We start from the raw sequence: 11,801 nt of genomic DNA on the forward strand, positions 1-11,801 counted from the left end.
TAAAAAAATTTCCCAATATGTCATATTTTCACATTTCATGTCAAAGTTGAGTGGTTATCATTATGGGATTTATACTCTTTGACCAATATAGAATTCAAATAATCTTTCATAGTCTATATCTCAAAGTTACTTTTGATTGAGTTTCAATATACCAGCCACAGCTTCCTTCTAGACTCTTTCAGACGAAACACACGCCTACGAAACACATACAATGAGAGGATGGATAGGGAAGTGATATCGCAGATTCAAACTCCTGATTTTTTAATATTGAATCTGAATAGACATTTTCTTTTCTCCAAGGACGAGTTTGTGCATAGCCCCACTACAAGGATTATAAGAAATGACATGCCATTATATATGGTTTAGCTTATTCATATCTCTAGTAGTTGCTATCATCAATTAAACTACCTTGCGTGTAAAACTAATTAGGGTCACAATATTCTCTCAAAAAAACCTATTACAGATATCAACAATGAAAACTTAACTTTATCTGACAATCTCAAAAGTAAAATTCAATGAATACACATGGGGAACAAACTAATGACTAATAGGCTAATCTAAGAAGGAAAACAAATTCTCAAATGCTAAAGATTTTGCATAATAGCTATGTGAAAAAAGTGATCCACCAAGCATTAGTGTAAGATCTCTTGCACATAGAGCCAAGAAAATGGATATTATGACTTAGAAAACAAACAATGAATGATATACTCATCAAATCAATGACTCCAAATTTTTTTTTACATAAACTGCAAAATTCTTATAGGCGAAAAGAAACTACTAAAGCTAAACAATTCTAAAGGCACAAATAAGAAATTCCAAAATATACTGTAAGCTTGCAAATTAGATAGTGTTCAATTCCTCTAGTGATAAATGACGTGTAAAAAAATTTAAGCAAGCTTTCAAAACAGGGTCCAATTTCCCAGGCACATAATGCCCACATCATAACTGAAATCGTCCCAAATAAATTTGATGCATTACTCATCTCCACCCTGTTTTCTACATCTTTGAGATACCATCGACAGCTTTTGGTGAAATAAGGCTTTCCCTGTAAAAAGCAAAATCACTTTGTTGTCCACCAAGGAAGAGTTTGTGCGAAGCTCCGCTACAAAGATTATAAGAAATGCCATTCCATCTTCCAGATTTGTAGTCTCTAAAGAGAATATCACCATCTACAATATCTATGACATCAGCTCCATAAACCTGGTGCAAACTTGAGAGGTCATCATTATGGAATTGATGTTCTTTGACCCATGTATTATTCAAATAGTCTTTCATAGTCCATATCTCAAAGTAATTTTCGGTTGGATTCCTGAATGTAAGCCAAAGCTTCCCCCCAGACTCCCTTAAACTGGAGTATGACATATGGGAGGATAACGAGGGATGGGGGAGCGATATTGCTGAACCAAACTTCTCATCTTTGATACTGAATCTGAAAAGACATAATTTTTCTTCTCCTTGGAGATTACCAATCCAGTAAAGGGCTTCATGAAGGAGAACAGGCTTATAATAACACCATACTCCAAAAGGAGCTTCACCAAGGCACCTCCATTCTCTAGTGCCCACAGTATAGATCTCACAATGCGCAGGATGTTGAGCGGGATGCCTTCTAAGAGATAATAATCTAACTATCTTGTATAGCCCCATATTCATGTCGACACCCAGACCAAAACTTTCATATTCATAGGCTTCACAATGACTATTGTTCTTTGGAAGTTTCTGAAGTTCCCGAGTCATAGGATTTAACAAGTATATATCAGGTTTAGGACCTCCGTTGCCATAATGAAGACAAGTCAAACCATCGACAAAATTTGATAACCTATAATCCTTGCTTCCAAGATTAAGCCTGTACGAAATCTTCTTAGGTTTTCCTCCATCGCCCATACTGAAATCATACAACTCGATTTTACCATTAACAATGTATTTACCAATAATTATGTAGCTCGCGGAACTCGCGTGCAGTGATCTCAGGAAACGGGCATCGTGAGTTAGAGAAAGCCATTGCTTGCAGGCACAGAGGAATTTCGCAATAGATTTCGGAGTTAGTCTTGAGAGAATGTTAGTCATGATGTCAAGTGGTAGCAGAAGCCATGAGCAGCAAGTTTCAGTTTTCGTTTCGGGCTACATAACGCACAAATATTTTCATATTAAACCATAATTATCAGAATTAACTTTGTAATAGAAAAAAAAGTACCTGAATCTTGTTCTTCTTCTTCTTCTTCTTGGAGCCGTCTTCTTCGACTTGTGATGGGGTGATGCTCTTCTTGTTCTCCATGTCGGCTAGGTTTTCGAGCGCCTGCAGTATTTCAAAAAAAAAAAAAATTGTGTTTTTTAAAAAGGGAAAGAATAGAAGCTTTTGGTATTTTCTTACTACTTTTCTAAATCGGAAGAAGAAGAAACCAGGGTGGGGATTTTTATTTTTATTTTTATTTTTTCGGGGGAAATTTACGGTTTTTATTAGTTTTTTGTGAAATAAGCAGAAGGTTCACCTCGTAAGCTAATTCGATTCCACCGCCGCCGGCGAGCTAGGGTTTGCAGCCCCGGACGCACGAGGAAAACCAACTATCAACAAGAGAGAAATCTATTCCACCTAACCTCCAAATCTTAGCATTTGGAAAGTATTCCTCAAATCATCAATTTTGGAAAAATGCCCCCCGATTTTAACAGGCCAATTTGTAGCTACAATATAAAAATTATCAATAAAGTAATTAAATTTATACTCATCAATTCGACGATTTATATTGATTCCAGAGGCACCTTCGAAGTTGATAGTGTAAGAGTTAGTTTTGCAAATGCTAATATTTAGATATTAGTTTTTCAAATATATATGCAAATAATCTTTTTATTTTTTTCCCTCAACTTTGTTAGCGTTCGGCAACTTCATACTAATATTGGTCCATCTACTTTACCTTTTCTTAACTTAGGGGTTGTTTGGTTCGGCCAAATTTTTAGGAATCTTGCAGTTTTGGAACAAAAAGTAGGTTTTTTAACATTATAGGATTTCAAAACTAACATTTGGTTCAACTTATGGAAGGCCCAAATCCTCTTTTAAAAGCTCGGAATTGGGCTAGAAAACTGACAAGTCATTATTTCCTCTCACAACTCCCTAAACTATTTGGCAATGAAACAAATATGAGTTTTGGATATGCTTTCATATTCTTCACTTCATCATTCCATACCAAACAAAAGTTATGGATTCCTTTGAGATCCAAATTTTTTGGAAATGGTTATTTGGCTTGTAATCCATTTCCATTATTTTATGGAAACGAACCAAACAACCCCTTAGTATTGTACTAGCTATTCATGCCCGGTTCGGCGTTCCTGCTCTATTTTTTTGGGTAAATTACACTAAATCCTCATAAGCTTTTAGCGATTTTTAGTGAACCCCGAATAACTTTCAAAATCTGACTAAGCCCCAAGGACTTTTAAAAATCAAACTAAATCCCCGATAACATTCAAAATCCCACTTAAACCCTGAATAAATTTTAAAATTACAAATATAACCTCACAAGTTTTTGCATTTTGCAGGTAAGCCATAAATTAGAAAAAAAAACATAAAAGGCATTTTGAAGTTTATTAAAAGAAAAAACAACTAGGGTTTAGTCCCCAATCCTCAGTGTGAGCAAGAGGAAAAAAGAATAACACAAAATGAGAGCCTTTTTGCTTTTAGAATTGAAAATATAATAAGGTCATGCAGTGATTTTTCTTTTTCTTTTTTTAATAGTCTAAGGGCATTTTGTGATCTTTGAAAGTTCTTGGGGGTGTCTAGTATGATTTTAGAAGTTAATGGGGGGTTTAATGCAAAATGTTGATAGTTCATAGTGGTTTAGTTTAATTTATCATTATTTTTTTCTCAACTTAGCCCTGTTACCATATCTCAATTTAAAACTAAGTCACTTTTCAACATCTGCAAACATTGGGTGTTACTTTGAAGTTATGATCATTTCAATGAATATCAATTGAGGTCATTGTACTTTTAAGAAATGGACAAATTCCTTTTCTTAGGAACACATACAAGAAAAAGGATAACGGTAACCCTACCATTAACTACTTCACTTTCATTTATTAATTTCATAGTAATAGAAATACATGTCCTACTGAGACAGAATTTGTAACTTGCTACCATCTTGCCTAGCAAGCAAAGATTTACCTCTGCAGAAAGACTGATTCATTCGGATCGACATGAGGGTCTAACTACATTGCTTTGCTAGAATCCATGTTGTGTATTTGAAGCAGTTGACCCCTCGCTTCTCTCATGGTACAACCCTCTTCCCGCAAGTATTTCTTATTTTTCATTTCTATTCCCATTTACAACGATGAAACAAATCAAGAAGGACTTGAGAAAACAAATCAAAATACAATGAACTTTATTTCGACTATAAAAAAAGTCATTTTCTAATATTTCTTGTGACTTATCTTCTTTGTCTCAAGCCTATGTTTTTTAAAAATTATCACAAAATCAATTACTTAACAAGTATCATTTGAGATCTGTACTTCAATATCAGGGTACCTATCCTTTTCTTAGTGATATAATCAAGAATTATTGTACGACACAAGGAATATTTGATTCCAAACCAAGGTATAAGGAAATTCATAAGTTTGGAATGAATAAATGGAAAAATTGGTTAAGGAGTCATTATCAATACAATTTATCTCAGACCAAGTGGTCCCCCTTAGTACCGAAAAAATAGCGAAATAAAGTCAATCAATGTATGTACTTTTATTTTAGAAAATAATTGTCAACCACTTCGGCATTATAAATATTAATATTATAATAGTAGAATTAGGGGCGGATACAATGCCAAGCTAGGGGTGCAGTTGACGCTTAAACATTTACATAAACTCATCAGACAATGGAGCATGTGGTTCAACAATCAAAGATGATGAAAGCAAAATGATATGTCCTGAAGTATCTTGCTCATAAAATTTTAACCATTTCTCAGCTCACATTATATGTATTTTTCTCACATTTGTAACATGCAGACAACTTAGATATAGACAAGACAAGTAGAACACAACCAGTCATCAGCATCTTCATATTGCACTTTATACTTATTAATTTGAATTATTAGTTTGTTGCATATATCTAAAAATATTTGTGAATGTTATTAGTTTGTTGCATATATCTAAAAATATTTGTGAATGTTCTTATATTGCAGGCTAATCCAGATGCAAAAGGCTACCATGTTCTTATATTGCAGGCTAATCCAGATGCAAAAGGCTACCAGAATCGTTTGATTAAAAATTAGGATGACATTATAGTGTTGTGTAAAAGATAGAGCCAATGATGAAGGTGCATAAACCTTTAAAGAGGCTGCTAACGCAATACAACATGAGGAATTTGAGGCACAATCTGAAACAAACGAAGGTGAAAGCTCTTCAAGGAAACATCTTCTTGGAGCATCAATTAGTGGTGAGACATGTTGAAAGAAACAAAAGAAGGGGGATAAAATAGTTGATTCATTTGTAGTGATGACAGCTTCTGTGAGTGAGTATTTTAATGAGAGAAAGAAGGAAGTAGTAAGCAAACCACCAACTAGAGAGAAGATTCATCAAGTGGTCTCAAAAATACCCAACTTAAATCGCATTCAAGTATTCAATGCATTTGAGAAGATAATGGATAGCAACCCGGAAAAGTTTTCTTTGTTGAAGTCACTTCCTGATGATGAAAAAAGAGATTTTATTTTCTTTATTCTTAAGCAGTAGTTTCTAGTTGGATGACAAGAACCCCCAAATGTTTGAACCCATTCGAGTAAGTTCTCTCTTGGATTTCTTTTTCTTTTTTAGGGTATATTTAATTCCCATTATTTTGTTATTTATGTTAGGATGCGCACTTATAGTTGTGATTTGTTATATTTAACTCCCAAATCTAGAGCTTCTAATGTCAACTGTTTCAGTGATCCCTCCAAAAACTCTCATAAATTTAATTTGTGATTAATTTGATTTGTTATTGATAATGGCCCAGATGAGTTTGTCAACTGTTTCAGTGGCAGTGCTGATGTTTTTCTCGGCGACGATGGTTTCGGGCTAGGTGATGGCTCCGGCGCCGGCGCCTTTCGCCGGAGCAACCTTGATGCCGGTTTTTGCTGTGGCTGTTCTTTTCCCAGTGCTCTTTGCTGTTCTTGCTCCTCTAATCTTCTCTCACTAGGGTGATGATGATGATATAGATAATATATGTGAATTGTGTGGGATTTATTATGTTTTTTGTATTTGTTGGGGATTGATTGAGATTCTTTTGTAATGATTCTGGCTCATGTGAATAAATGGAAATGGCTGATTCTTTAATCTGTTGTTTAGATGGTGTTATGTCTCTGTAGAAATCTATTTGCCGGTCTTTTCCCCCTTTTAATCCCCATTAATTCCTTTATTTGGTACTATTGGATTCTTGAAAAATCAGGCATATGTACCCTTCTAATCTACGATCTTGCATATTTACCCTCAAATGCATAGTAATTACCCCCACAAATCTCCCACAATATTTATTTCTACTTATTAAATTTTCAAATATTCTTATTATACTTCTAATTAAATTAATTAGTTTTATTAATTTAATTAGAGAAAAGAAGAGGGAGAGAGAGGAGAGGAGAGGAGATTTTGGAGGTCTTGAAATCATCTCTCTCTCTAATTATGAATAATAACATTAATTAACTTTTACCTCAACATAAAGCTTAACGTCCGCTTAAAGATTGAGGAGTTAAGAGAAAGCATAAATTTTCTTAAAACACCTGAAATCCAAGTTCATGTATAATAGTGTATCCAAACACTAAATTTAAAATCCTTTGATTTTAAATCAACATTCTAAATTCAAATCTTAGTTCCCAAACGCAGCAATCAATTTGACAAAATGAAAAGATAAAGACCTGTAGATTGTTCCCGTTGTTTCCAGTGATTCTCTGTTTCTTGTTGGGGTCATCTTCTTCTTGTGATGGGTTGATATTCTTATTGTTCTCCATGTCTTCTAGGTTTTCGAGTACCTGCAATTTGTCAGATTTTTTTTTTACAAAGGGTGAGCAGGGACAAACTTAAAGTTTCAAGGGGCAAGCAGGGGCTGGAGCAAATAAAAAAAGATTGAAAAAAAAAACCTGAAATCTGTTCTTGTAGTTTCCAGTGATTCTGCGTTGGCCATTGTCTTCTTGTGATGGGTTGAAGCCGTTCTTGTTGCCCATGTCTACTAGGGTTTTGAGCGCCTGCAATTTTTCAATTGTTTTTCTCTTTAGGGCCTGTTCGTTTGCCTCAAAAACGGATGGAAAACTGGGATTTGAAAACAAAAGATCAGGCCACATAGGATTCGGTTTTCAAGTGGTTTCCAAGTCAGGTGTTCGTTTGGCAAACAAATTTAGGGAAATAGGGGTCTGAAATATGGTTCCACGTCGGACTTTGGGAGTTGGCGTTTTCATCGGTTTTGGGCCTGAAAACACCCAGAAAACTCCGTCGAAAACCATTTAATATTCTGCTTGCGATTTCCTAGGCGGGGGGAAAGAAGATTAGGGTTATGGTCACCGACTCTTCGGTTCTTTCTTCTTCCCCATTGCTTCGCCTCATGCCGGCTCCTATGCTCCGGCTCTAATTTCATCTTCCTCACTCTGAGAAAACTGGAAATCGCGGCCCTGAACGACCGTTCTAGGGCTGACTGTGTTATCGTCGCCAGATCTAGCGGCGACGGTGGGTTTATCGGTTCTTTCTGCTTCTTATCTTCTTCCCCTCCGAATTCAGCGTCGGATCTGAGCCCGGCCTGGCAGCTGTAGTGCTTGAACGGAGATTCCATCAACTACGACTTGCTTGAGGCTCGCTCTACTTTGTCCTTAAGGTATTCCTCAATCAAAGAGCATATTTTGATTAAATTGAGTAACATGCACCACGATCTATGAGTGTATCCTCTTAATTCATCCCAAATTTCATGATCAGCTTGCTACGCATATTGTGATGCACTATAACTGCCAGCTTACTGGTCTTATATCCTAACAATTAGTCTTGATTTTTGTGGGTTGGTTAGTCCATTAGGAAAAATAACAGTAACCTACATTTGTTTGATGTCACACTGAATTGAGTAACTAAAAAGTGTGTTCTGAATTTTAATAACATATATTAACTGATAGCTAAATATTGTAGATGGATGGTGATTATGATGATGAAGAGGGTGTTAAAAGAATGTGTGTTGGGGCTACATTCTCAGTCATGGTAATAATTTTCACCTTTTTGACGAGAATTAAATGCCGCCGTAGATCACTACGGTCTGGACCAAGTGCTGAGAAAATGCGCAGGGAAAAGGCTAGGTCTGAATTGATGAGTCGTATATTTGAAGGTTATAGTGATAGCTGTCAAAACTTTGTTAGAATGCGACAGGGTGCATTTATGAAACTAGCTACGTTAATGAGGAAACAACAACTCTTAAAGGACTCAAGGCATATAACAGTTGAGGAGCAACTCGCCATATCTTTGAATATTTTGGGACATAAATCCAAAAATCGTATGATGAGAACCCAATTCATAAGATCAGGAGATACAGTCAGTAAGTACTTCAATAGAGTATTGGAAGCTATTTCGCGCATACAAGGCAGATTTATGAAACAAGCCCGAGAAACGTCTGTGAAATGCTTTGAAATGGTTTTGATTTCATATTTCAGTTTTCTTTTCTTTTTCGGAAAATAACCGAACAGGCCCTTAATGGAAATTCTATTCGGCTTTTGAAATCAGAAAGAAGTGAGAGGATGTTTAAGCAATAAAATTCTATTCGAACAAATTTTCACTGTAGACCCAAACCAAGTTTTAATTACCAAAATCGACCTATTTTTTTTAATTACCAAAATCGATCTATTTTATGCTACATAAGTTTAATCCCATTTCCTAATTAGTCGGGGTTGCCAACCCCGACTGTTTAGGAGTTGTTAAACCCCAATTAGAAGTCTTAAACCTAATTTTTAATACCCTAAACAGTCGGGGTTGGCAACCCCGACTAATTAAGAAATGTGATTAAGCTTACGTGGCATAAAATGGGTCGATTTTTGGTAATTAAAAAAAAAATGGGTTGATTTTGGTATTAAAACTTGGTTTGGGTCTACAGTAAAAATTTGTTCAATTCTATTCGGCTAATATGGAAATCACCCTAACCTAAATCTAATCTAATTTGATAGGTTTAGTTTTTCTAGAATCCTAACTGAATATATTAAATTACTATTCTAGTTCTAGTTTGACGGATGTGTGTTTTCATGGTTTTTCTAATTTTCTTATTTATAACACCTCAAATTGTATGTGTTCTTAGGTTTACTTTTCAGACTAAAATAACTTTTTTATTTGGCCTTCAAGTTATTCCCTTCCCGTAAACTTTTCCATAATCTTAACTAATAAAGATTGTTCAGAATATTCTGTTAACCCAAACAACTAATACTTCTTTTAAAACGTTCACTTCACCTTTTAACATACATATCAATTTTTAAAGATTTAAGTGATGCATAACCTTGTGCAAAAGCAATACATTCCCCTGATAAGTATCACTTAGCAAGGTGTTCTTTACATTACAAATACACCTGCATATCCCGAACAATCGGGGAAGTGGAAAAAGAGAAAAGAAAAGAGAAAGAGAGAGAGATTGCATTGCATCGCAGGATAATAAAATTCAGCGCTAACAAGATACCGAAGATGCTTGTTTATTTTGCTTCTCTGAGCTTAGCGGGTGAAATAAGCGACCACCAACCTCTTATAGCAGCAAAACATGAAAATTTTTCATATCATAAAAGTACAAAACCAAAAGTTCTTTCGTGTCGATTAAACAATACGAGTTCCAGCAAAATGTGCTAAAAGTAAAGGAAAATCAAGATATAGCTCTCAGTGGATATGTGAAGATCTGTCAACATTACTCAGCCTTCCTTTGGCCCAATACAGAAGTGTGCTCATACCTCTTCTACATTGAAGAAGACGCATACAAGAATTAGCAAGGGGAACAAAATAGTATGGACAACACCAGCAATAGAAACCAAGACTAAGAGCTTCTCCAACCGTCCGCGATAACTCCACTTTGCAGCCCATATTAAATCCAACCGAACGCCATATTTTGGAGGTGAGCTGCATTTTTTGATTCGAGGCTGCATTTTTGGAGATTTGGATCTAAATTTGCAGCCAACTCTATATTACTATTCCAAAAAAAAAAGACAATGTTAACCCTCAATCTTCTTAACAACATTTAATTATTCCAATTGTATCCTATTATTTTTTGTTACTTACTTAAAATCTATATATATATATATATATATATATATATATATTAATATATTAAATATTTTTAATGAAAATAATATCATTAGAAATGTCTCGTCGATACCTTCAAAATGAGACTAATATCGAAATATAAAATTGTAAAACAAGTAATTAAAAATGATAATACATTGAAAATTAAACGGAAATAAAATACATTAACTTAGAATTTCGAGGAACTTTAATAAAAAAAGTTACATCACTTCATTGCCGTGTCTCTCCCACAAATGTTCAATTAATGCATTTCGAAGTGCGAAGTGTGCTTCTTTGTCTTTGAATTTCTTATGCCGGGCCAAGAATTGTCGGAACCGTTCGACATCGTTCATCCCTTTGTCTTCAACATTTGAAATTGATGGTGGAGTAGAAACAACAATATCTTCTTGCTCATCACGTTCATCCTCAATAATCATGTTGTGCATTATTATGCAAGTGGTCATGATATCATGCAAAGTTCGTTTATCCCAAAAACGTGCAGGGCCCTTGATTATAGCAAATCTTGATTGGAGAACACCAAACGCTCACTCCACATCTTTTCGACAAGCTTCTTGCATCATTGCAAAATATTGTTTCTTTTTATCTTCGGATTTGGAAATGGTTTGAACAAGCGTTGGCCATTTCGGATATATGCCATCGGCTAAATAATAACCGACATCATAATTCTTTTCTTGAATTGTATAATGAGCAGGAGGAGTAATACCTTGTGTTAGATTGTCAAATAAATTAGATGCTTGTAATACATTAATATCGTTATTAGAACCTGGCAAGCCAAAGAATGCATGCCATATCCATAGGTCATACGATGCTACTGCCTCAAGAATAATGGTTGGGCCTCCGTGACGTCCTGAGTATTGTCCCGCCCATGCTGTTGGACAGTTTTTTCATTCTCAATGCATACAGTCTAGACTTCCCAACATTCCTAGGAAACCCCGCTCTTCGCCTTTTTGTAACAGTCTTGCAACATCGTCGGTATTGGGGGATCTAAGGTATTCATCTCCATACACTTCTACAATTGCTCTGCAAAACCTCTTCAAACATTTAATTATAGTTGACTCGCCAATCCTTACATATTCGTCAGTACTATCTGCCGGTGCACCATACGCCAACATGCGAAATACTGCTGTTACTTTTTGTAAAGTAGATAGTCCAAGCCGGCCGACACCATCCACCTTTTGTATGAAATAGTTGTCGTGCTCTCGTACAGCGTCGACGATACGAAGGAAAAGACTCCTTTGCATTCGGAATCTTCTACGGAACAAATTTGCAACGTATGTGGGATTATCAGAAAAATAGTCACTGTAGAGTCGAGAATTACCTTCTTCCCTCCCACGGTTGATTACCAAATGACCAGGAACTGAGCCGATACGTTTTGGCCTCTCTTCCTCTTTAGAGAAATAAGCCATTATTTTATTGTTAGAGACATATAGACGAGCTAAGATTTCATCCTCCTCCTCCCATTGTTTCATATCCTCCTCCCATTGTTCAACGTAATGAGAAAATGTTTCGTCATCAGAAGAAGAAGAAGAAGGTAGGTGTGATGGTCCAGCTCCATAGTTCAT

At 35.6% G+C, this 11,801-nt stretch overlaps 2 protein-coding genes across 2 annotated transcripts; both read right to left on the reverse strand.

Moving 5' to 3' along the window:
• On the reverse strand, nt 752–7,306 carry LOC109836893 (putative F-box protein At5g15660). Its single transcript, XM_020404935.1, has 4 exons — nt 7,080–7,306; nt 6,858–6,971; nt 2,192–2,293; nt 752–2,118 (listed from the first exon to the last, which is right to left on the reverse strand). Exons 1-4 carry the CDS (start codon nt 7,278–7,280, stop codon nt 997–999), a joined length of 1,539 nt encoding a protein of 512 aa, XP_020260524.1. The 5' UTR covers nt 7,281–7,306; the 3' UTR covers nt 752–996.
• LOC109838318 lies at nt 10,764–11,801 on the reverse strand. The gene is made up of 2 exons (XM_020406769.1): nt 11,141–11,801; nt 10,764–11,002 (listed from the first exon to the last, which is right to left on the reverse strand). The coding sequence occupies exons 1-2, from the start codon at nt 11,799–11,801 to the stop codon at nt 10,764–10,766; spliced, it is 900 nt and encodes a 299-aa protein (XP_020262358.1).

The sequence above is a fragment of the Asparagus officinalis genome, chromosome 4 (assembly GCF_001876935.1).
Source record: "Asparagus officinalis chromosome 4, Aspof.V1, whole genome shotgun sequence".
In the NCBI taxonomy this organism is placed as follows: Eukaryota; Viridiplantae; Streptophyta; class Magnoliopsida; order Asparagales; family Asparagaceae; genus Asparagus; species Asparagus officinalis.